This window comes from Emys orbicularis, chromosome 4, assembly GCF_028017835.1.
Source record: "Emys orbicularis isolate rEmyOrb1 chromosome 4, rEmyOrb1.hap1, whole genome shotgun sequence".
NCBI lineage: Eukaryota > Metazoa > Chordata > Testudines > Emydidae > Emys > Emys orbicularis.
In genome coordinates, this window is record NC_088686.1 from 30,140,088 (window position 1) to 30,167,147 (window position 27,060).

The following is a 27,060-nucleotide window of genomic DNA, read 5'->3' on the forward strand; positions in this document are numbered from 1 at the left end:
ATGTGTTATATACCCCGTGGAACTTTGCACAGCAGGATAAATGAGAATAAAGGTGAGTCCTTAAATCTACATTTCCTTGCTTTTGTAGGTTTTACTCAGGCTCTTACATTTTCTTTAAATGCTTCAAAGACAGTTCCACTGATTTTTTTTAATGGTAATCAGAGAAAACATCCTACCTCTCAATGGAAATATGAATGGAGACTATCTTCACGGGCTTTGACTCATCCCTCTACCACTGTAAAATCGAGCATCAGAGCTGTCGCCTCTGCCCTACAGACAACGTCTGTAAAGGTAGTTTAGAGCAGTGGTAACATACTGTAGCTGGAACATGAGATACTCTAAGCTCCTGGGACCATAGTGATATGCCTGTGTGCCTGGCTCTGATGCACCACTGCTGCTCACGTTCCATTCATCTGTACTTGCCATAACCCCTACCAGAGGGTTATGTTCTCCACTAGCTGCAGTCTAGTGATCCAGAGATCAAAATGGAGAGTGCGCAGTTACACAGGGGGCTGGCAGAGCAGAGTTCTTAGTCTAGTAAACTGGCACAGACGCCTAGGGTGATTGGGAATGAATGGTGGTCTAGAGCAACAAAAGGTTATATATCAGAGGGGTAGCCGTGTTAGTCTGTATCCACAAAAACAACGAGGAGTGTGGTGGCACCTTAAAAACTAACAAATATGTTAGTCTTTAAGGAGCCACCGGACTCCTCGTTGTTTTTTTAAAAGGTTATATGACTCCCTACAGAGTGTGCGTGAGAGAGAGAGACTCTGGGGTGGGGGGTGGGGGGCATTTTACGGTGTGCTTAGCGCAGTACAAATGCTACAGGTCTGTCAGTGCCTGACATCCCTCCCAAGAACCCAGGCTGTTCTCTTCTGTTAGACCTTGCTTTACAAATGTGACTCCTCACAGTCATTTTGAGCTAGCCTGTTATTTGGCTTATGGCGGTGTACAAAGTACTTGGCAAATGTCGGTTGCAATCGGACAGCAAGGAGAGCACCTGAAAAGGGACGCGACGGTTGGGCTGAACAACTGACACATCACAGCCCTAATGAGAGGCCCTCGTGGATCCTGCAGAGCTGATGGAGATCTGCACCAATGAGAGTCAGTCCAAGGAATAGGGACTCACTGGCTTTCCACTACCAGAAACTCTCTTTTGCCACAGTTGCACCTGGCTCTTGTTTCCCTATTAGAAACCCCATTGCTAGCAAAGTTATTTCCACTGGAGTAGCAGCACTAACCGGCTGTTTGCTTTTCCACCTTGTGCATTACTTCCTCTAAGGAGCCACCTCCCTGGGTCTCTCCCACTCCCTATAAGCTGCTTTTAAGCATCTTGGAAGGGTAGCAACCTGCCTTTAAGGATTAACCAACAGGGAAGCTGGTGCAAGCCCCTCAGATTTTTTTCTTTCTTTAAATGCAACCTCTCCTTATTTCTCCCAAAGAGGTGATTATCTAGGAGTCATATTCACTCCTCTGCTAGTGCCAGAAGGAGGAATGCTGTCCCCGCTGCATGCTCCTTTCTTCCCCCTCCCCCAAATCCTATTGGAGACACACGGCTGGTTTTAATGTTGGGGCTTAGTGCACATTTGAGGGAGGAAGGAGACAGGGCGGTAGACACACTGTACAGCATGCTCCCATCCAAGTGGATATGTGAAATGAACTTGGGCTCTTTGAAACCAATTCTCCACCAGTCGGCGCCTTATGTAGTCTCATATACCGTACCTGCAGAGAGTCAATGCAAAGCAGGCATCAATCACTGCCATTCTGACTGGGTAGCATTTTACACCCTCTTTGCACACGTGTAAATGAGTGCACAAGGTGGGGGGCAGCAGAGAATCAGCCCTTGTGTCTGCACAGCCTGAAAAGCTGGGGATTTAGCACAGGCCAGGGGTGAGTGACACATGGGTCTGCAGAAGTGCTGCTGTCAGGAGAGGGAGCAGATGCACAGAAGTGGAACTGACTAGTCTCTTTTTGCTGTTCAAGCTGAGTGCACTACAGAAAGTAACCTAATAGTGTAAAGGGTAAAAAGGGTATGGCAGGCCAGATCCTCAGCTAACGGGATTAACTCCATTGAAATCAACAGTTATCTTGCTTTACACCATCTGGGGATCTGGCCCAGCAACTTCCATCTTCAATAAGCAAAGACAAGTAGGACAGTAACACAGAGGGGGACGTGTTAATGTTTTCTCTGATTCATTTTTAAACTGACAGTGTTCTCTTAATCCCTTGGGGGATTTCCACTACATCTTATTGCCCAGAAGTGCCCTAACCTGAAGGAAGCAGAAGAAAGTCTGCTTTACTCACTTGTAACTTCTCCCATTTAGCAAGAGATAAATTAGCTGGGTCCGCGAGTTGCAATCATTATAAGAGGGCTAAAAGAGAAAAAAAGAAATCAGGCCCATTACGTTTAAATGTTGCCTCCAGTGGATTCGCTAAAATGTGTTTTCTCCTTGACTGAAAATATGCTAAGGACTCCTGGTCAGTATAAGTCAAGGTACAGATCTGACCCTGGACACAAGATGGTTGAACGTCACTTCACATTTTCAAGATTTTGATTTTTACAGTTTCTTCTTATCCCCTGGTACTAGGCAAGCAGAAGATGGCTACAAAGATTACGGCCACAACAAACACCCAAAGAAAAACAATAGGTCATGAGGAGTACAGTCTGTACAGTAGCATGAGTGAAGACGAGCTTATTCAACTGGCCATAGAACAGAGCCTGACAGAGGATCCCTCAGGTCAGTCAGCTGCCCAGAGTCATCAGAAATCAGTCATGACAGCCCCAGGAGAGCCACCTACGTTGACGCGTCCTTGCTCTCATAATCCACCACACCAGATCAATCCTTGGCACAGGTGAGTGTGTGAGTGAGGTGGGGCCTTCACAAAGCCCCATTGAAAAATGGCTTTCCAGACAGTTTTACAAAACAGCACGGAAACTCATTTAACAGATCAGCTTGTAATTAATTTACAATGGTTAGCTTCTGATCTCATTGCCGCTGGGGTAGCTCCACTGGAGTCAGCGGCGTTACTCTGGCATGACACCATTGTCAATTGGATTAGAACTTGGGCCCGAATGTCTGCTAAAAGTTGTGTATCTGTGCAAAACACTGGACCAGTCCTGCAACCTTTTCTTACCTAAAGAGTCCTCACTCAGGTGGCAGCCTCATTGCTCCGCAGGGAACAGAGGGCTTTCCTGAGTTAGTTCTGTTCAGGTGAGGCTTGCAGGATTTTTATGAAAAAATGTGGAAAGGTTCTGATTTTTCCCCCCACACAAAAGAACCAAACTATGTATATAAAACACACGGATATAAACACGACTGAGGTGTCACAAACATATTGCTTTTGTTTACTGAGGCACAAATTCTGAGCTCATGGACACCCAGGCGCACCAGAGTAACTCCACATCTAGGCAGACCCCTCTTCCCACACGATGTCACGCTCAGTGCCGACGCCTAAGCAGTCCACTGGGTTACAGGAACCTGCCATTTTCAAAAGCAAACATTTTTGATTTTCATTTTTAAAAATGAAAAATTCTCAAAAAAGATGGAAAAGTTCATTAAAAAAATTCTACAAAAAATCAAATAATCAAAAAATAAAAGGTGCATTTCACACCCTGCAAAAGAACAACAATTTTTATATATTTTGTGTATTTTTGACAGCTCTAATTGTAATCTTATGATGACCAATTTATTACAGGCCCCCAAACAATGTGATGGGTGTCATATGTACACAGAGTGAAATCCTGATTTCAATGGGGCCAGGATTGTACCCACTGTGATTATTGTAGTATTACAAGATCTGGTGGAGGTACTTCTGTATGGCGCCTGATATACGATCTGTTGTGGGGCCTGGTCATGTTGCTTAGCATAGGGTCTGAAATGGGGATCTGATATGGGGCAGGTTAAGGGCAGATCTGTCAGCTTTGGCCCTGTACTCTAAAGTGTCCCTTGCCACCTGCTGATTTTAGCACAGGATAGCATCTGCTGTTTTGCATACTGACTGGTGCTCTCCCACCTCTGCCTGAGCTCAGCAGTTTAGAGCTCCCGTGCTCTGCAAGGGCACAGCCTGCCCACCTATTACTAGGCAGGTATGGAAGACTGCAGGGAGGTTTGTGGCCCCAGGTTTTTAGCTGGCCTAGGACCTTGGTAGGGTAAGGTCCAGCATGAGGCCTGTTCCTGAATGCACAGTGCTAATGACCCTATTTCATCCCCTCACCAGACTTCCTCATCTGACTGTGCTCTCAGATCCTCCTTTCCTTGAGGTGAAGAATGTCATCTAGCTCTGTATCTTCCTCCTGTCTAGTGTGGGGAGGTTAACCTCAGTGTTGTCTTATATGGTCATTCAAATCCCCTGACACTTCCTCAGTGGGCCAAAAATAATCCAGAGCTGAGAGAGCAGCTGAGTTCTGCACAGAGCAAGCTGTGGCCATCTGCTTTCATTCAAAGCCCCGGCGGCAGGCTCCTTCTCTCTCTGTCCCTCTTTCGGCTCCTGCCTTTAGTAAGGGGCCCGAAAATGACCTGCTTCTCCTATTCAGAGTATTTCTCTTTATTTCATTCGTGCCATCACTACTCCAGGTTGGCAGCCCAGTCCGGAGGCCAAGCTCCAGGGTCATCTTGGGGGGTCAGACGAAGGTACGATGGCAGCCTGTTCATCACCCCCCAGCCTGTGTAAGTGTCTCTGTCTCGCTTTATCTTGCTCCAAATTAGCCTTGTTGTCTGTCTGCCCTCACTAGCCAGCTGGAGGCTTTTGGGTGGCGGGGGTTGTGGCGTTATGTGTGTCGGGAGGAATGCATAGAACTGCCTGAGGGAATCTTATTCATTTCCTCCCTCCTCCACCCTGCCTGCCCTCCCCTGCCCGCCCCCGAGCCCCCTACACACACTCAGTCACTCCTGGGCTATTCAGCCCTACAGACCTCCGCACTCTACTGCATGTGTGCAGGCTTCTGTGGGTCCCTAGACAGCACTGAGATGGCAGGGGAGAGAGGAAAAGGGATGTGTGTGTTGTGGTTTATTTATACACGCTGGCTTCCATGTCGCAATCACAACTGAATCAGGCGAGTGCATCTGTATGAAGTTCAGAGGTCGAGCCTGGGAAACAGGAACATAAACACATCAAGGGGCATCAAATCTGAGTGAAGAAGCCTGATCCTTGTCAGTGCGCTTGGTCAATGTCTTCAGGACAGCGTGAGTCTCATCTGGTCACTGTACAGGGCTCCTACGTGCAGGGGTACATGTCCTCTCCCACGCTCTCAAGAGGGGCCGTGATGTTCCTCCTCGCAGGCTGTGGCTCTTACCCCAAGGGGGAAGCTGCCATTGCAGGCTGGACTTCTTCCTTTTGAAAGAGCGTAAACGTGCTTGGCTGAGTACAGCTACTGTTGGGGGAAACTGCTGGATAGGTTAGATAGAGAGATTAGACAGGGAAGATGAAACAGGGGGAGGGGACCAAACTGTGCCCATACTCCTGTGAAAGAGCTGTGGGGAGGGAGAACACCTGCATGGTGTCTGCATGTCCCAGGCACAATGCCTGGGAGGATGTGTCGAGGAGAGTGCACTGAGCACTCACTGCAGAAAGGGGCAACCTAAATTACCCTGCCCACCTGTTTGTGGGTGCTAGCAGGAATGTGACTGGGTATGTGTATGTGTGGGAGCCTTGGTCACACCCCCAGTTAAGCTGGCCAAGCCCTTACAAACCCCCATACACTCAGGGAGAGCCAGTAGCATCATTCTGCCTGGGGCCTGAATGGAGTGCTGGGAAGAGAAGATGCTTCCTGCACCGTTTGTGCTCCTGCCCACCTGCTCTGGACTACTCAGAATAGACCCCATCCCTAATCGCTCTTGCAGTGGGAATTCAGCCGCCTGCTACCTGCCTTAGAGATGCAGTAGCAGTTCACAAGATTCAGATGTTTTTTAAAAAACTGCCTGCTTCCTCCCTGCTCCCGCTGCAGAAGTTGTCGTGTTTCTGACAGAATCCAAGCAGCAGAGTGTTTATTTTTTTATACTGACCAGCTGTGCTGCAGGCCAATCACACAAGGGCTCCAGTGTGACACTCGTTAAACTTTCGTGCTGTAGCGGAGTCTGCTTGGCTAAAGCAGCTAGGGCCTGGTCCAGCAAACCCATTACTCACACCAGTAGTTTTTATTCAAAGAACTACTCATGGGAATGAAGACTACTCACCTGGGTGAGGGGTTTTCAGGAAGGTGTCTTTAGGGATTTTCTAAAGAGCTAAGGGGCAGATTTTCAAGAGCTCAGATACCATATAGGTACTTTAAAAAGGACCAGTTTTTCCACAACTGTTCAGCTTTCAGCAGCTCCCATTGTGATTCCTACAGACAGATTTTCAAAGGAACTCAACATCCAACATTCTGAAAAACTGGCCACATATTTTGGTGCCGAAGCAGAAGCTGAGCATTTTTTAATACCTAGTCCTTCCTGTGTCATGTTTGGAGTTTCATTGGGGTGGACAGCTTTTCTCTTCCACTCCTTAATTCAATGGAGGTGAGTTCAGATCATTACACAAAGGTTCAGGTGTTGATCTGAATTACATCACTGACTTCTGAGAAACTGGACCAGCTATCTTCCCAGAATAGACTCTCTTGTGAGGTTCCCAGCACTTCCTGCTTTCCAGAAATACCACAAGAACAATCTCTCATGGTATTTCAGCATTTCTACTTCTGGGCTCATTTCTTTTACACAACTAAACAAACTCGTTCAAACCTCAGAAAAGTTTGGTGCAGGTTAGGTGTGAGTTTGGAGAGAAGCATTGGAAAGAGGTTTCTGGACAGGTTTGACCATCCCGAGTTACCTTTTAGAGGAAAGCAGTATATGTGAGTAGAATCACATAGTCCTATAGAGCTAGTGTCCATTGCAGCCAGTGCACCCCAGAGCCACCAAAATCTTGCCATTTTAGTTTGCGTAGGTGGGCCCTAGGCTTTCACAGTCATTCTTGGTTGATGCTGTAAAAAGCTTTACTGTAACGCTGCAAAATGTAATTGATTTTCAACATTGTTTTAAAGAGAGCTGGATCCTGTAGTGGAAGCAATCAAGGAAGGAGATGAAAGTGCCCTGCTCAATATGATGAAATCAGGGAAGAACCTTTCCGAACCTAATAAGGATGGATGGATACCACTGCACGAAGCTGCCTACTATGGCCAAGTAGGCTGCCTGAAAGTGTTGCAAAGAGGTTAGTAAAATACAAACAACTGATTACAAATGGAAGAGAAACTAAAAATATCAGCCCAAAAGAAGAAAATATAATCACCCCCATGTTCTGTTCATGGCATACACACAGAGACAGATAAATACTCTTGCTGAACGGTTGCACTGTAACACTGCTTTATTTCTTAGATAACACACAAGAACCTAAAACCAGAGGGGGACACAGCAGGCTGTTCCCTGAAATAGAGTGGCACAGCTCACTCCACCTTACTGTAGGCCAGCTGGCTGCAGACTGAGTGCTGCTAGGCCCAGATCACACACTTTCCTACAGAGCCCCATAGACAGCAAGCAGGATCAGGAAAAATCCTGAAATTTAACGTGACAAGCTACAATTTTAACAGAGTTTTCAGTACATCACACCAACCTTTGTTCAGTTCCTCGCAAAAAGACCCTTTACTCAAGCCTTGTGCATGTGTATGAATTTCACCCTATTTGAATAAGCAGCTTGCAGTCTGTACACAATAAATAACAGTTAAGATCTTAAGTGCTGAGAGATATCTGTGCTGTTCTGGGCTGATGTTGGCCTGCCGCATATTATCAGGTTTCTTGGGGTATAAAATAATGGTCTGGATCAGTGGTGGGCCACCTGCGGCCCACAGACCGCACGCGGCCCATCAGGGTAATCCACTGGCGGGCCGCGAGACAGTTTGTTTACACTGACTGTCCGCAGGCACAGCCGCCCGCACTTCCAGTGGCTGCGGTTCACCATTCCCGGCCAATGGGATCTGTGGGAAGCGGCAGCCAGCACATCCCTGTGGTCCATGCCGCTTCCTGCAGTTCCCATTTACACCTCAGCTAGTGTAAATCAGTGCAACTCCAGAGAAGTCAGAGGAGCTAAACCAATATACTCCAGCTGAAGATCTGGCCTGGCCTCTGTTTGCTAATAGTTAATAATGGGCTTCTGGTTTACTTTTGGTTTTGAATTCCCATTGGAGAGCAGTTGCTCAATTGCTTTTCGAATCACCAGTAGCTATAGTCAACCTACATTTCTAACATTTTAACCTAATTTAGTGTCCAATCTATTGTACTGTAACCTATTTTATAGTCAACCTACAGGATGTTCTCAGCCTACTTTGACTTTGTTTATTTGGGGGGAGGGGAGGGGACCTGAAATATTTTGAAGAGTTAAAGTGCCTCAAAAAAGAAAATGCAGTGCACAGATTTTGGGCATCACAACACATAGATCCAAACACTGGGCTCCAAGATGTCAAAGCAAATGGCATGCTGGCTGCATACTCATGGTCAGCAGGAGCACTGCTCTGGGGTGCACTGGCTTATGCTCTAACCCCTCCAATTTATTTCTATTTCATCCAATAAAAGGCACTGTCAGCACTGGCAGATACAGGTTGCACCTTTCTGATCCTCATGCAGACTCCCGTCCTCTGCCTCCCCTTCCACTGAAGACAGCATCATCACCCTTCCCCCGGCTTTCCAGTGGGGCATGGCAGCTTTACATTGTGGCTGGGACTTCACAGGAGCCTCACCAGCAGAGTATGCCCAAGGGCTGCACTGAGTCACCCTGTTCTCAGGGAACACGCTGGTCACATCTTGCTCCTAGCCAGTGCCAGTCACCTTTGCGGCTTGTGCTGATTGATTATGAGCCCCTCAGTGAGAGGAGCTGGATTGCAGACACTCTATGCAGTAGCATGGCAAATTTTCCACCCCTCTGGGTCCTGGATTACCCCTCCAGAGATGGGCTAGAGATGGGCCTGAGTCATGATGTTTACATCCAGATTTGGCTCCATAGCCAAACTTCCCCCAAAGCTCAGGGGTGTTCAGATTTGGTGTTTCACTTTATCCCACGTACAGGCAGGCCCAGCCCCAAGTCCTGAACTTTGAATCCTCATCTGTACCTGATCTGCACTTCGAGGGGCTCGGTTGTTGTGTTCTGCTTCAGATCCATCGCTAACATGTTGGTTAATTTCTCCATCAGTGCGATAAGGTGCCTCTTACTGATAACTGGAAAATGCATCACCTCTAAGGCTGAGTGTTAGCCAGCATGTATTGCTATGACTGTCTAAATGCAGGCCAGCTGTATAGATGAAAGCAATTTAATGTGTCAGCAAACTCACTGATGCAATTTTTACTGCAGCATTGATTTCTGATGCCGTATTTACTGCAATGTTAATATCTGGAGTGATATGTATCGTCAAGTGATTTTATTTTCCTCTTTTTAAAAATGTTTCTTATCAGAGAGTTTTTGGTGGTTTCGCAGAGAATCCTGGAATCTGATCTGGATGGCATGGCAAAGCTATCTCTTGGGTAATTTCCTAGCATTTGGTGTTTCATGTTTGAAATCATCATAGGAATGTAGGGCTGGAAGGGACCTCAAGTCACCTAGTCCATCCTCACCACACTGAGACAGGACCAAGTATACTTAGATCATCCCTGCCCCAAAATGATTAGCAACAGCGTTCACAGTGTCAGAGTTAGACAACATGTGCTATATGCCTTACTAACTATGGAACAATGACATCTCATTAGCATACCCTGGAACCACTGATCAGCGTACGCTTCAGGAAGAGACAGCGCTGTACATAGCAACAAGCAGGGGAAACCTGGACTGTCTACTTTCTTTGCTGCAAGCCGGGGCTGAACCTGATATTACAAACAAGTCCAGGGAGACTCCACTCTATAAAGGTAAATGGCCTGATTTTCAGAGATGCTGAGCCCCCTAGATTTCCACTGAAGTGGCAGGTGCTCAGCACCTCTGAAGATCAAGCCCATGTTGTTTCTATATGAGTATGTGTGTGTCTTTTTAAATACAAAATTCAAAGCACCTATTAGATATCAGAGCAAAAATAACCGAGAAGATGTCAGTCATTCACTTATAGTGTGGGCAAAGGCACAAATGTACAGGCTTTGTGTTGAGAACACTTTATTCAGCAAAACCACACAAAATCCATGGAATCAGAGTTTGGAGAAGGAAAAGTTCTCTTAGGTCATCAGGTCCATCTCCCTGTGAATGGATGGTTCCCCACGGCACTTTTTGTAGTGCTCTGTCTAGTGCCCATGGTACTCTTTCTAGTGCTCTGGCTAGCCTAGTCTTAAATGTATAGGCCCAGATTTTACAAAGTGGCCACTCTCTTTGAGTGCCTGGATTTATGGACACCCAACTTGACACTGGATTTTGAAACACTGGTCCAAAATAGGCTACCAGATTTAAGGGACTGTTTCACTTTTCAATAAATATAAAAGATGGGCCAAAACATAGCATATGGAAGCACACCCAGCCTTGGAAAACTGTTACGAAAATTTACTAGCCTCAACACAAAATCTGCTTGCCCACAGGTGGCAGTGTATTACCCAGGCAGTGTATTACCTATTTCTTGGTGGGTTCCTTTAAATTTCCTGGCACCAGCTTCACTGGGCATGTTTGCCAAAGTCTTTCAAAGTCAAAATGATCTTAAACTCAAACTTTGATAACCAACAGATTTCTTCCCAGTGCTCCTCCTGGCCGGAGGCATTTCTCACTTCTCTTCCAAGGCCTGGCAAGGAGAACCCAGGTCACTCCTGCTCCTTCTGGGAGTGAGGGTTGAAGGATTACTAGCAGAACAATCTTTCCCTCTGCCTTATGTGATGCCCTTCTTCCAGGGTTTTATTTCAACTGGTTGGAGGCTTGATTGGGAGAGAAAGGAGCATTGCCCCACCCTTCATTACAAGGCTCCTGGTGCCTTAAAAAGACAGTCATATCTTCTCATATCTTACCTCAGGACCTCTTCCTCTCTGCCCACATCTGTCCCTGCTGTTCCCAGGGTTTTTATACAGTTGAAGCTACTTGGAATGGGGTAGCCTGGATCTTTCCCCTCCCCAATTCCTCTTTCCTTAAAGGGCCAGCATACCCTGTTACACTCACCCTCTACCATGATGATGAAAAAATTACTTACCTTTCGGAATGTGGGTGAGCTGAATTTTGCAAAGCTGCCATGGATAGATAATTGCTGTAATGTCAGGTCAGATAGTCCACTCTCAATGCATGTGAATGACATGCATTAATGATAGTGGGAGCTGTACCCACTCATCAAGGAAAGAATCAACCCACAGGAGAAATGATGGCATCATGAAGAATTATACTTTGGCTTACAAAGAAATTGCCATTGTACTGTCCTAGCCCATATCAACATGCGATGTACAACACATTATGGCCAGAGCTTGCAAAAGTGGCTGGAGCACCCATGGAAAAAATGAGTGGGTGCTTAGAACCCACCAGCAGCCATCTCCCCACACCTCAGTGCCTCCCGGACGCCGGCAGCCCCACCGATCAACCCCCTCCCTCCCACCAGGGATCAGCTGTTCCACGGCATGCAGGAGGCGCTGGGAGGGAGGGGGAAGAGCGGAAATGGGACGCGCTCCAGGGAGGGGGTGGAACTGAGTGGGAAGAAGCAGGGCAGGGGCGGAGTGGGGGCAGGAAGAAGCAGGATGGGGGTGGGGGCTTGAGGGAAGGGGTGGCATGGGAGCAGAGTCAGGGGAGGACTGGTGTTGAGAACCCCCGGGGCAAAGAAGAAGCGTCTGTGCCTGTGATTCTAGGTACCTCAGGTTCTAGCGTGTTGTAATGGGCACCCAGAACTGCGGCACCCAGAGTTAGTGGCCTCTTGAAAAGTTTGGCCTAAATGACCTGCCTTTTGTTAAAACAGCCTGTGAACGCAAAAACATCGAAGCTGTAAGGATGCTGGTGCAGTACAATGCCGATGCAAACCACCGGTGCAATCGGGGATGGACTGCTCTCCATGAGGCCGTTTCTCGGAATGACATAGAAATAATTGATATCCTGATCAAAGGGGGAGCCAAGATTGAAAGCAAGAACACTTATGGGATCACCTCTTTATTTGTGGCTGCCGAGGGTGGGCAGTTAGATGCTTTGCGATACCTTGCCAAGTGTGGTGAGTACAGTGGTGCTGTTCATTTGCTTTATATATTATGGCCTAAATATTCAAAAGTATCCACTAATTTTGGTTGGCTCAGTTTTTCAGTAACCAACTGGAGACAAGGCCTAGTTTTCAGAGGTGGTGAACACCTGTTTCTCCCTGAAAGCTTCTAGCAAGAACAGTCCACATGGGTTTAGAATACAGGTGCACAATGATTGTGCTTCTTCAGTATCAATGGTCACTCGATTTAGAAGCAATTTGGTGCCCTTACTTTGTGCAGCAATGATAACACAAAAGTTTTCATGACTGTCACTGTCCATGTGTATCCTAAAAATCCAGTGACAGAAGAATAAGTCACAGACAGGGAAAGATAAGAATAAGGTCAGAGTTAAATGTTAGCCAAGCATGGTCTGCTCATGAATATTCAATAAGATATGACTTGGGCAAAGCTAGTTCTCCTCAAATATTGTATCACTTTGTCCTGTTTCCCATAATGTTGAAGGTTCACAGTATGCAGTGCTGTTGTAGCCATGTCAGGATATTGCAGAGACAAGGTGGGTGAGGTAATATCTTTTATTGGATCAACTTCTGAAGTAAAATAAATAGATATTACCTCATCCACCTTGTCTCTCAGAAGGTCACAGGGAAGATATTCCAGAAACAATTTTTCCCCATGGTCGAGGGACTCCCTCTTGTGGTGTAGGGTAGTTCACTGAGGCTCTATTAGCAAAAACAACGAGGAGTCCTTGTGGCACCTTAGAGACTAACACATTTATTTAGGCATAAGCTTTCGTGGGCTATAACCCACTTCATCAGATGCTTGGAGTGGAAAATACAGGAGCAGGTATAAATACATGAAAGGATGGGATTTGCCTTACCAAGTGTGAGGGCAGTCTAACAAGACAATTCAATTAACAGCAGGATACCAAGGAAGGAAAAATAACTTTTGAAGTGGTAATGAGAGTGGCCCATTTCAGACAGTTGACAAGAAGGTGTGAGTAACAGTAGGGGGAAATTAGTATTGGGGAAATTAGGTTTAGGCTTTGTAATGACCCAACCACTTCCAGTCTTTATTCAGGCCTAATCTGATGGTTTCCAGTTTGCAAATTAATTCCAGTTCTGCAGTTTCACATTGGAGTCTGTTTTCGAAGTTTTTTTGTTGAAGAATTGCCACTCTTAGGTCTGTTATTGAGTGACCAGAGAGATTGAGGTGTTCTCCTACTGGTTTTTGAATGTTATGAATCCTGATGTCAGATTTGTGTCTATTTATTCTTGTAGCTTTTAGCCATAGCCCTTGAGTAGGAGTTATGGAGCCACAGGTCTCCAGTGGGAGCAATGAGGGGCACAAAGCCTCCTAGAGCTCCTCATCGTGCAGAGAAAGTGCAGCACTGTCCATCTGTAGGAGGGTGCAGCATACACTCCCTTTCTCGGACAGCCAGCTCTGTTGGCTGACGAGGTGGTAGAAGGGACCTTAGCTTGGTTTCTTCCCTCCCTATCCCTTTTCAAGTGGCTTGTGCTCCAGAGGGCAAGGATCAGTCTTTGAAATCTATGTGATTTTTGTCCAACCCTTTAGCAAGGGGCACAGAGGGGAGAAGACTTCTTGTACCTTCCACACTTGTACACCTGCATTGGGGCTGGTTACCTCATTATCCCCATTTTACAGAAGGAGATACCATACTCACCATTCCCACCTCATAGGGGCACCAGGAGGATTAATGAGGATGTGTTTGTAAATCACTTTGCGGTTGAAAAGCACTAAATAAGTTTATTAGTGTTAGGGAGGGGGGGAGGATTTTAGAGTCCCTAGGTAAGGCCAAATCCTGCTCTCATTACTCATGTAAGGAGTTAGTCCCTTGAAAGTTATCAAGTCTATTGTTGTGAGTAAGGCAAGCAGGATATGGCCCAGGAAGAATGTATTTCTTAGTCAGTCAGAGGAAAAATAAGAATATTTTGATTCTCATAATGAGTCAAGAAGTCACATCTCATATTACTTCTGCTCCAGAAAGGCCTTTTAGAATCCAGCTCTCTCCTGTAGTCCCATGAGTCTTTGTGCTCACTTCTTCTCAGGTGGGTTCATAACCTTAAAATCTCTCTTACGCATGCACCAGAGCAGATTCCTGGCATGTCATGATGCATGTAAAACCAACCCTTTGGCTTCACCACCCCTTACAAAGAAATGATAGCTTGGCCCCAGCAAATAAAGGGAGACCATGCTTAAGCCTGTCATTAATTTCCAGTGCGAACAACAAATTTTATGTAGTTTATCAAATAATAATGAGCCAGATTCTCAGCTGGTATAAATTGGTAAGGCAGCATTTAAGTTAATGGAGTTACACTGATTTACACCAGCTGGGAATCAGACAATATGTGGTGTGTTGGTATAGACAGATATAGTGGGCCTGATTCTCATTTACACTAAGGCCACTTACACCACTTTTGTCATGTAAAAGCACCTTAAAAGTGGATGCAAATATAATTTACTCCCACTCTGTCTCCTTTACACAGCCTCCTTAAATGAGAATAAGTAAATGAGTAAATGAGAACCAGGCCCAACATATAGAAATATATTGATGAAATAAGAACTAAACCGCAATGAAGACAAGAAAAATCTCTAAAGAAAGATATGTGGTTGTAAAAATATAGATTGCAGTTATGGCTGATAGAGAACAAAAAAATATTGCTTGCTTTCCAGTTCCCATTTTTCACAAGACAGCTTTATGTGACATTGAAAACTAACCAGTTACTCCATCGTGATTTAAACACTGATTTGAATATGATTTGTGGTTCAACTCAATTACATGTTAGTATGCCCTTAAAGTTCAATTTTGAGGAAAATCCAATAAAACTGCCCAATATTTTCAAGCCATAAAAGACCTGCTGAGAACCTCAGTAATAATATAATTGTTTTTTTACAATAAACAATGTTTGCCATAAATAAAAAAGAAAGATTTCATTTATTTCTCATTAAGAAAGTAGCCCTGTTTTGTGTTTTGTCATTGAAATTCTCCTGGTGTTTCGAGCTACAGTATCTTTAAATTGCCAAACAAAACACAGATGTTTCAGCGAGGGGGGAAATGTTCTCTTTGGCAGGGAGTTTTCATGCCCAAACAAAAGACTGATCGACTGTAGGTTTTTTTTGTTTGTTTTTTTCCCCTTCTTATCAGAGTTTGGGAAGCAGAAAACCAATGGATTGTAATTCATTTTGGGATACCCATAGATCAGGCAGCCTGAAGGTGGAGTGTCACTGTCTATTACAATGGAAGCCCAGGTTTGGAAATTGACACAGGTTTTCAGGTCCTAAAACTGTGCCACAAAAATAACTACATTTCAACATGGTTGTGGCCCAACAATATTTTATCATGGTTTATTTTTGCTGGTGTGCACATTAAACCATGTAATGACTAGAGCTAGTCAAATAATGCAAAAAATAAAATCAAATGCAAAAACCCTACCATGTTACAGAATCATCTTTTAGCCTGGGTATATGCACAAGGACTAAAACATGGTTCTTCAACACAGGGTTATAAAACATAGGACTTTCTCTGTCCACGCAGGCAAGAAAAGGCCATGTTATAACATGATTTCTCCTCAATCATATTTAAACATGGTAAAGAAAATGGGGTGGGTGGGGTTGGGCTTATGACCAGAATCTAACCGTAGACACCCTTTGTGGGTATTATCTTGTGAGTACTGCTGTTTAATCTCTCTTCCTATGTAGTGTATTACCACTTTTATGCAATGGTTTGTCCTTGGTGGACTGGCTGGCCCCAAGGAATACCCTGTTACACTCAGTCCCTCAGCACTGGGGAAAACATTTACCTCATAGCAAAAACACAGTGAAGAAGACATAAGCTGTTCTTTTATCACCTTGCCCTCACTCTCACCCCAGCCCAGCAAATGGTGTTAGGGAAATATGAGCAATCAATTGGCCTTAATGGCAGTTTTGTAGTTGAAACCTTAGGCAAGTCATGGAGACTTGGGCTGTTGATCCAAAATATGTTACACCTGATTCTAGCCATTTAGCTCTTCAATTTTTTTTGTGCTCCTAGGGGCTGATATCAACACCCAAGCCAGCGATAGTGCCTCTGCTCTTTATGAAGCCTGTAAAAATGGACATGAAAAGGTGGTGGAGTTTCTCTTGTCCCAAGGTGCAGATGCTAACAAAACCAATAAGGATGGTTTATTACCTCTTCATATAGCATCCAAAAAAGGCAATTATGAGTAAGTTTTTGGTGTGTTTTTAATCACTTTATTGTATCGTTTCACCCTGTAGAAAGGAATTCAGATTTTTTGTTAAATTAATGGCCCAGATCCTCACATAGTGTACATCAGTAGATTAATGGCCCTATATTCACAGAGTTTGGGTTTCAAATACTAAACTCAAGGGTGTGTTTGCTGGGATGGCATGAGTCAGTCATAAGGCCTTCCCTTCCACACCAGGGATGGATCCTGCTACCTCATCTGAGATATTACTTATTAGTGGTGGGCCTCCAGAAGCAGAACATGCTGCCCACGTCTTCAGTGTGTTCAGATTTTATCACCATTTATAGAGAAAAATAATTCAGAGGCTGACAGGCGAGGAGTGGATAAATAAATCTCTATGGCATTAGAGAGACCACTGCTGGAATAGTGTGTCCAGTTCTGGTGTCCGCACTTTGAAAAGGATGTTCAGAAATTGGAAAGAGTTCAGAAAAGAGTTACAAGAATGATTTGAGGTCTGCAGAACATGCTTTAAATTATAGTAACAGTCTAAATAAGCTCAATCTATTTTGTTTACACAAGAGAAGGTTAAGAATTGACTTGATCACCTTCTATAAGTAGGGAAAAGATTTCTGATAGATGGCTCTTTCATTTAGCAGACAAAAGCATAACAAGTTCCAATGGTTGAAAGCTGAAGCTAGACAAAACACATTTTTAATAATGAGAGTAATTAACTATTGGAACAACTTACCATAGGATGTGATGGATGTGTGTGGCCCAACAATATTTTAGCATGGTTTATTGTTGCTGATGTGCACATTAAACCATGTAATGACTAGAGCTCGTCAAATAATGCCAAAACCAATGCACTTGAAGTCTTTACATCAAAGTTGGATATCATTCTAAAAAATGTGCTCTTGTTGTAGAAATCACTTGATGAAATCTATGCAGTTATGCAGGAGATCAGACTAGGTGATCCTAATCATCCCTTCTGGCCTTAAATTCTATGGATCTATTCATGTTCCCATCAAAATCCCCAAATAAATAGTAGAATCATAAACTAAATACAGCTGCAAAATCTGTGTATGGATTTTTCCCATTTCAAAATGCACAAAGAACCTAACCTTTTTGACAACAACATGCCTTTTATCCAAAGATCTCCACGCACTTTGCAGACATTAACTAAACTTCCCAATATTACTGTGATGTATGTAAGGATTGTTATTTTCTGTAACTGTACCTTTGTGGAGGCTGTATGTGCTAGGAGGCATCCCCGAGTGAATTTATGTAACTGATGTATATATTGCTATAATGTAGGTAGGAATAGTTATTATAGCCTTATGCTGGCGTGACTCAGAATTCTCTCCAGGGTTTAAGTTAAAAAGAGATTTTCTTAAAAACAAACGTATTTTAAACTAGAAAAGGGTCAGAGGCAGAAACCCAGTTCCAGTCCTCCTTCCCTAAGCTCTGGAAAAGTGGCTCTGAATCTGAATGCCAATACTAAACCTGAACCAGACCTCTCAATCTGAACACCCCCAAAACCTGGACAAGTTTAGCTTCAGCTCCAAAGCTCTCCAACTTGAGTCCAACCCCACTTTCAAAATAAGGGGCCTGATCCAAATCTCTCACCAGTCATTGCTGATTCCCATCAGTGCAAATGAGTTCAGAATTAAGTCAGAAGTCTTAGTTCCTTCACACTTAAAAGGTTGAGCACATTTTTTGGTTTATAACTGCTGTGAACCGAAGTGAAACAAAAGTATCCTTTCTTTAGCAGCCAAAATCAAATATTTATCCAGATGACAAAGCTTTACCCCAAGTGGCCAGTCGTTCCTAATTCCTTTGGTATTCAATATAACAACACCCTTCATGGTGACCTCTTTTTATATTCCTGCGGATTTAATACGTAATTCTCCAGGAATTCCACATTCAGACTTGCTGCCAGAACACGGAGGCTTCATAACGTCAAAAAGCCAAGAATGTGGTCCCAGGGCTCAACATTCAACTCTTATTGCTTGGTGTTTGTTTATGTTAAATGATGTCTTGTCAATATTAATGTGAAATGAATTTTGTTGGCATGGAATTCATAATTGTGTATCATCAGTATTGTGATCACAGCAAGATGTCACTTAACCCTTTTCTTCCCAGTGCTCAGGAGTGGTGGTGGAGAAGGGCAGAATTTGTTTGTGATTTATTTTGACTTATTAAAGATGGCAGTCAATCGGTAGGTGCATTTTTATTAGCATCCTATTATCTACAGCAGCTGGGAGGCAATGCAGCCGGCAGTGGCATTGGAACAATTTGTACAGTGGGGTGCTGAAAGACATTGAACAAAACCAAAAACCATGTATATGATGGAAACCATTTCAAGCCAGGGGGCGCTGCATTCCCCGCATCCCTAGTTACAGCATCCCTGGTAGCAGGTGGCAGAAAGGGTCAGGTGGTAGGGACCATGGGCAATCCAGCATCACTTCCAGTGTGGGAATGGCACTCAGGTGGCCCTGTGAAGGAGGTGGCCTTGGGTTGTCATGTAAAGCAGTAATTGGCTTTGCTTGGCTGTCTCTCACTGGGAAGAACCCCCCACCTTTGAATAGGAAGTAGAGTCTGCAGCTGTGGAGGCACGGTCATGCTGAACAGAGCCCTTGGGGGTCAGAAAGAGAGATGGGCTTCAGCTGCAAAATTAGGTTCCTGATACCGATGTTAGTGTTCCCCATCCCCAATCCTAAAATAAATGCAAGAGGCTTTGGATCTGGGCTTTGGGTTTGACACTTTAGCAAGAGAGGGGACATTTGCAAAATTCAGATCCAGAGCCAAGCATGGATTTCAAACACCCTCGGAGTTCAGGGTTCTTCAGGCCCCTCTCTAAACGCTGCTGCATCCTTTCAATCAGATACAGAGAGCTGGCTTGAGCACATTCACTTCCTGAGCAAGAGAACAAAAGCAACCCTTAAATCTTAATAAAACCCAGTAAATCACGGGATGACTAATGCTGGCACTTGGCATGGTATCATCGCAGTGCTGCATGTGGTTTTTTTGCTTTTATGGCTATTATGAAGCATTTGTTGGAGATGGATGGTAGCCATCTAAGCAGCACCCAAATTGCCTGGATTCTGGTGAGCATCTTTGTTACATGAGGTCAGTCTCTCCGCTTTGAGAAAGGCTCTGGGTGGAAATATCCTCTATAGGCTTTGGATTTTTTCCTTAAATAAAGACAAAACTTCTTCAGGTCTATGCATAATGGTGTGGCTATAAACTTGCCATGGGAGACATCATAGTCCAACATGGAAATAGGCATATAAGGTTCTGCATGTCTCCAACTCCCATTTTAATCTGAGTAGAGGGGCCTTAGCACCACTCAGGAGCAGCTAAGCACATGGCATCATCAGATGCTTTAAAAGTCATAATCATTACTATTTAGTTGGCTTTATCCTGTAAATCTCCTGATCGTGGGATATGCTGAGCAGCTGCCATTGCAGTCAAGCTAAAGATGGCCAGTATGTTTAATACTCATCACACTTTTATTGTGAAGGCTGTAGAATGATGGCAGCTCTATTTGAGTTGTTAAGGAAGCACCATTGTGTCCAACAGAAATTCCTGTTTACTGAGGTTTATAATTTAGCTGTACATTTTTTCCCCTCTGGGCTAATGCTTGGCAATTTGCCTGGAAAACGGCTTTGGTTCTTTATTTTATTTTAATTCCTAATTGTCCTTTTGGCTCATCACAACCGGTCCAGCTTGGGTTTACTCCGATAGCCCCATGGATTTGCCCCTCCCAGTACCCACCAGAGGGGTGCCCAGTGCAGGGAGTTGGATTTAGGACCAGAACTGTAACGCTGGCTTGGATCCTGGGACCTGAATATAATCCTCCACCGATGAGCTCAGAACTGAGCTCCTGACTTTGCCCTCTCTCGTTTGAAGCATTGTGAAAAATCAATGCATAGAAATGCATCAGGGCCAAAGCTAATCCTAATTTTTAGGGACTACGGTGAGACCTAATGTGGGGGCAGATTATCCTACATCTGCCTACTGCTGAGTTCTTACTCCTTCCTCTGAAGCATCTGAGGCTGGCCATTGTCAGAGGCCTCTTGGACCAGATGGCCATTGTGTCTGACCCAGCCTGGCAGCTCCTCTGCTCCTAACCCCACCCTGTCAGGATGAAAATGCACTGGTCGAGTTGTGAGGGAAGGGGCTGTACGGCTCATGCCTGTGTTATCAGTCCTTCACTTTCATGAGCAGCTGGCTCACTCCTGTGCTAATAACCGCCTCGCTATTATTTGCTGTAGATTGTCTAAGGCTAACAGTTATCCACTGAATCCCCTTCTTGCAGGATAGTCAAAATGCTGCTCCCCGTGACCAGCCGCACTCGGGTCAAGCGCAGCGGCATCAGTCCGCTCCATCTTGCGGCTGAGCGCAACAACAACGACATCTTGGAAGAGCTAATTGAGGCCGGCTATGATGTGAACACCACCCTCTCCTTTGAGAGAGCCCGGCTCTACGAGGACAGGCGCAGCACCGTCCTCTACTTCGCCGTCATTAACAATAACATCTACGCCACAGAGCTGCTGCTGCAAGCCGGCGCCAACCCCAACATCGATCTTATCAACCCCCTGCTAATCTCCATTCGCCACGGTTGCCTGAAAACCATGAAGCTGCTTCTAGACCACGGGGCGAATATTGATGCGTACATTTCTAGCCATCCCACTACTTTCCCAGCCACCATCATGTTTTCAATGAAGTACCTCAGTCTGCTCAAATTTCTAATGGATCTGGGCTGTGACGCCGACTCCTGTTTTAAGTGTCAGTACGGAAATGGCCCACATCCTGTGCTGGATCATAGAAGGGACAGATTGGATGATACCCCGGTGAACAAACAGCCAAACATAGTACAGGTAAGTGCTATCGAATCTAATCGATCTATGATATTTATATGGCCACCATTAACATAGTATCTGAACCTCTCACATTCTTTAATGTAATTATCCTCCCAACACCCCTATGAAGTGCGGCAGGGCTGTTCTCCCCATTTGACAGATGGGGAACTGAGTCACAGAGAAGCTAAGCAACTTGCCGAAGGTCACACCGGAAGTCTGTGACAGAGCTGGGAATTGAAACCAGATCCTCAGCTAGTGCTCTAACCACTGGACAAGCCTTCCTACGTAGGCATTGATACCACTCTCTTTGCCTTGGTATTTGAGCCATCGTGAATTAAATTACCTCTCTAGGTAGCACCCCCTATTTCCTCTGGGGGTTGGGCAGAAGAGATCTGCCTTGAAACATTTTCTATTTTAGACTTTTTCAATTATAAATTGACTGGTAAACTTTGAACATCGATTGGGTGCTCTATTGGACTCATCCCCCAATGGTCCTTTGGATGATGTGTGGTCTATTGTTCTAATGTTCCACTGTGTGCCAAAAGAGTGTGCTCTTTTAGTGGTCTGTGCCAGTGGTTCTGAGGCTAGCCTATGTCAAGAGGGGCCATGCTGCTGTTTTCTGGGGATGGGGGTGATGTTTTAAAATCAAATTTGGTTTCTAGCCCCTCTGGTTGGGAGGGTAACCTAGTGAATGTTCATAATTGCAGTAATTTGTTTTACTGAATGTATAGCATTAGAGAAAGTGTGAGTCGCAATATTAGCAACACAAATAAGTAAATTATAGTTAAGGTTCTCAAAGCCGTCTAGGGGAGTTAGACACATAGGCTGATATTTGCAAATCCACTGAAGGGATTTAGATGCCCAGTTGCTGTAAATTAGCCATATTTCTGATATAGCCATATGTTTCAGACATATCTTCCGCTATCATTAATGAAAGATTCCCCTAGACTGCTTTGAGAAGTCTGATTATACATTTTAATATGTTTTTAAAAGTATTTTAAAAAATATTTTACCCATGTAAATAGCTCATTTCCCAGTCTGGGTCTCAACTATTATTATTATTCTAGTGCCTAAAATTGTGCTAGATGCCTCACAAAACTAAATCCCTGCCCTGAAGATTGTTCGGTTTAAACTTGACATAACACAACTAGTTAAAGTCATGTAAAATCCTACCTGTGCCTAAAGTAAAAGAGAAATCACTGAGCATAGAAGACATTTCCCCTCATCTTGTTATAAAATTGTTATAAAATTTGCTTCTTGGCACTAGGGGATTGGTTAATAAAAGATAGGTGTATATGGTTTAGCTCGTTAATATTTTTGTATACCTTTATACTTTGAAATAAAGCCCAGGAGATCATTTGGGACCTTCGTCATTAAACTTCACATAAAATACATGCACTCATTATTTCAGTCATATGAGATTACCTGAAATTACAGACATCCCAGACTTTTCACCAATAAGTGTTTACAGACCAAAAGCTGATAATAGATCTGAATTAACTAGGTATCAGAAGATGAACTGAAAAGTACATCACTACATATTATTACTATTGTTGCTAAAGTTTATTGTTCCAATCTACAGTACTTAAGACTTCTACGAACATTAGGATAGGGAGATCAGTCTACAAATATATTAGTTCATGATTCCATAAAATGTTTCATTTACCCATGTAAAAGGGAAACAATTGGTTTCTTCTCAATTCATGTATTGAGAATTAGAATGTTGGAAATATGAAGATGAAGAGTAATTTATTGTAATGCCACTAGAGGGCGTTTACCTTTTGTAGCCCTGGCTTGACATGGGTAATTGGACCTGGCAAAGCCTCATTTCTTGGGAGACTCGATTGGGGAGGTAAATGGATCAGCAGTTGGAAACAGAATGTCTGTACTAGATAAGATAAGGGGGAACACCCAAGGAACCATTTTGAATGGACAAGATAAAAATGGATGAGATAAATTAGGAATGTAAAGATGAGGTAAAGAGTCAGTTGTGCATGGACAGTGCATGTGTAACTCATGCCTACTTGCTGTGGTGCTCTGTCCTCCTTTAGTGGCACCTAGACCATCTAGAGATTGATAAGTCCACTACAGCCTTGACTCAGAGCCATGTGGTTTTTAGCTCATGCAGTAAAGGCTCATACACTAAGCTTCAGATGTCCCAGGTTTGATCCCATCTGCCAAGGACCGGGGTCTGTGGGCGTTACACATGCTGTACAGAAATTGGTTCCTACAGAATAACCAAGCCAAGCCCAAAACATGTGATGCAATGTATAGTCAATGCAACACAATGTGTAAATGTAATTGAAGGAAGAGGTTTGCAATGTAACTCTGGATGTGTGGTATGCCCATGCCCCTCCCCTCCATGCTTGAGTCTAACCAACTCAGCATAGCTTTGCTCTCTGCCAAATTAAGGAGCCTGAGTGATGAGACTGGAGTTGAACGGAGTTCTTAGGGAACCAAATGGAAGAGGTCTTGGGGGGACCCCAACACCTTTGTGCAGAGAGTGAAGTCCAGATTGATACCAGTCCCAGTGTAATTTTGTTTCTGTAATGCTCACATTTCCTAGGGTTGCACTCTGTGGTTTTTCCCCCAAACATTTTCTGTTAGTTTATTTGATGAGTGTTTGAATGTTGTCTGTGTATGTGCAGAGAGGGTGGCTGCCAGAGGAAAGAAGAATAAGAACATTAGACACAGGATCTGCTTCTGTATTGTCTTGCACGGTGTGTCATCATTTAAACCTGGACAAAGTGGGTATAAAGTGCTGCCATTTGGATGTGGTAGCACTTTACACTCACTTTGTGCTCCCTTTAGGCAGGTGTGAATGCCAACACCACGTATAAGGAGTGGGCAAATCAGGCCCATGTAGCCCAAACAGAGCTTCCTATAACCAGAAGAAGAGTAGGAGACCCACTGAAGTCCACTGGGGACCTTGCAACACAGATCTAATTTACTTGGAAAACAGTCAGATACTTTGGTGATAGTCACAACACGGACCCCTAAAAGAAATAGATGGATGGGGTTAGATTTATGTAGAAAGATAGGTCATATTTTTTAAATGGGTGCTGAAAGTCAGGCTTCTAGGATTGTATTTAGGCATCTAAATGAGTGGCCTGATATTCAAAGGTGCTGAGCGCCCACCAGCTTCCACTGACAATGAGTTTTTCCTGATTCAGGAGAAAGTAAGGGGGACTGCAGGCTTTGGCCCCATATTAGGCCTAGTTTGTTTTCTGACACAGAATAACCTACATAGTGAAGCAAAAGCTTCATGTGGTTTATCTTGTAGCAGCTCCACTAGACTGGTCCTTGGCCAGGAGTTCAGCTCCCCCACAAACCTACAGATCTCAGGGAATCTACTGGAGGCGTCGTCCTTCCACGTCGAAGTCCTGTGCCCTTGCACTACCAGCCCTGCCAACTGCTACCTCAGACTTTCCCCAAACTAGGATCCCAAAGAAGAGAAATGGAACATGCTAAGGGTGATAGAGCTTCCTATAACCAGAAGAGCCTAAGGTTGTTCTGACTTTAAAGCAGATTCTCTGCTGGTATCCAGGGAAAGCTGTGGGCTCTCATCCAAGCACCCAGCCACTCATTGATCCTTGGCTACCCTGAGGACCCTTATTGGGTGACAAAGGATACTGAGGCCCTATAGGTGGTTGACACTTCTTCCATGCTCCAGAGCCAGGAATCCACTGGGATTTTGTTTCATTCACCCACAGTGGGAGAGGGGGTGATGTTTCCCTCAGCAGCAATAAGGGGCTTTTAGTAGACGTTTTCATAGGGAAAATTAAGAACTGTCTTTATCCATGGTATGAAGGCGTAACCAACATGATGTCCTGACAGTCTCTCCCCCCTGAGGAACTTATCAATTTCACACTGACTGCAGTAGCTCTGGCTTTTGTTTCAGTTTTGTGATATGGTGTCTGCTCCGGAGATGAATCGCTGGGCCGGGCCTATTATCGATGTTCTCCTGGATTATGTGGGCAATGTGCAGCTCTGTGCCCGGCTAAAGGAGCACATAGACAGCTACGAGGACTGGGCAGTTGTTAAAGAGAAAGCAGGTATGACGCGGGGCTGAATTACATTACACAGGCCAGAATCAGTACCAGGGAAGTCACATTGCTGGGGGACAGCCTGATGGTCATAAAAAGCTTCAGCCAGTCAGAAACCACCTTCTTTCACAGGTAGGATGCTCTATCATTGGATCCCTTGTGGAAAGGTAGGGTAGGTCTTTAGTTTAATTTCTACTGAACTGTATTTGGTTTCAACCTTATTACGTTCTATAAGGTTATCTCAGAAGGGTTGAATGCCATTTTGGGCCATAGTTTTAGCTAGTATAAATTTACATAGCACAATTGACTGTAATGGAGTTAAGCTGTTTTACACCAGCTGAGGATCTGACGCACTGGGTCCAAGCCATCCCTGATTTCAATGGAGACACACTAGGGATGAAAGTGCAGCATTAGGTCTATGCTCTACATCAGTCAAAACGGAGCAGGTCAATAATCCCGCCCTCCCCACTGCCCCCCTTCCCAGACAGCCTGAAATGCAGCAGTATGATACTAATACTTTGTACTTCTAAAGCATCTTTCATCTAAGGATCCCTAGGGGCTTCACAAACATTAATGTATTGAGTCCCACAGCACCTCGGGGAGCCAGGTAAGTAATAGTGGGAAACTGAGTATAATTAAGTAACTTGCCAAAAGCCCCCCAGCAAGACAGTAGCAGAGTCTGAGATGGACTGCAGGAGTCCTAACCTCTTGTCCCCTCTTTCTGCACTACACCTAAGTGCCTGGGCAGCCATGGATCCCAGTGAGACTTCACTGTTCTAGAAATAAAGAGACTCTTTTGTGTTTATCCCTCAAGCTTTCCTCTGGTTTATATTTGCATCTCCACCTTTTTGCTAAGCTGCGTTTGCATTAGGGGGTCAGCTGTAATGACAGCTGAGCTGGCAGATCCTCACGGCTGGTGTTTTGTAATGCAGGGGATTACTTGGTGACTTGGCTCATTGGCACAAGAGTTCACCCTATTCCCCCTCCACACTTACAAATCTCCTTCTTTCCAGGGGATTCTTTCAGCCCCCCCTCTTCAGAATCCTGGGGATCCCAACCCCATTTCCCCACCCACCTGCGAGGCCTCACATTGTGCCTACCACTGTTCTGGCCAAGGAGGGCTGAGCATGGTTCCTGGTCGAGCCAGAGGGGTTGCCACAGAGCTATCTGAAGTATTTCCTCTCTTCCGCCTCACATAGTGTCTCAGCTCCCGCCAGCCTGAGAACAAGGGACATAGCTCCCAGCCCCATGTGGCGGTGCGATGCGTTAGCACATGGAGCCAGCTGCCCTCCCCCTGACAGGTCTGAACCTCAAACTCCACAGGGCTGCAATGTCGGACAGACTGGATGCAGGCTGTGGTTAGTGCGGGACATGTATTAAGGTGCAAACTCTCAGCTGAGCTGCATGCTGTGCAGAGGATGTACACACCATACATGGCTCACCGCACAGTTCATCCCCTTTGACTGCACTGACTCCGCTGCTGGGGGTCCTTCCTCCACAGTCCCTAATAAATGTAACGGCTCAGCCTGTGAGGCACTGACCTAGCTTAATAACTCAACTGATCTGAAAATGCCCGACTAACATTTAGGTCCTGTCTCTTTTCCAGAGCCCCCCAGGCCTCTTGCTCACCTTTGCCGGATCAAGGTTCGAAACGTGATTGGGAGAAACCGCATTAAACTGATTGACACTTTGCCTCTGCCGGGCAGACTGATTCGATACCTACAGTATGATTATTCACAGTGACCTCATGCAAACCTGGTGATCAGCAGCTTCCTTGTGCAACAACCCAATTCATTAGAGAGGAGAGTATTCACATGATCATGTTGAACGGACTACATGATGGGAAGGAACCTGTGTCACATGTCAC

General features: G+C 44.8%; 1 protein-coding gene across 1 annotated transcript; it reads left to right on the forward strand.

Moving 5' to 3' along the window:
- On the forward strand, positions 1 to 26,936 carry ASB2 (ankyrin repeat and SOCS box containing 2). Its single transcript, XM_065404292.1, has 10 exons — positions 1 to 52; positions 2,589 to 2,853; positions 4,575 to 4,667; positions 7,013 to 7,179; positions 9,699 to 9,854; positions 11,849 to 12,094; positions 16,129 to 16,300; positions 20,604 to 21,165; positions 25,049 to 25,202; positions 26,800 to 26,936. The coding sequence occupies exons 1-10, from the start codon at positions 1 to 3 to the stop codon at positions 26,934 to 26,936; spliced, it is 2,004 nt and encodes a 667-aa protein (XP_065260364.1).
- The last annotated feature ends 124 nt before the right edge of the window (positions 26,937 to 27,060 follow it).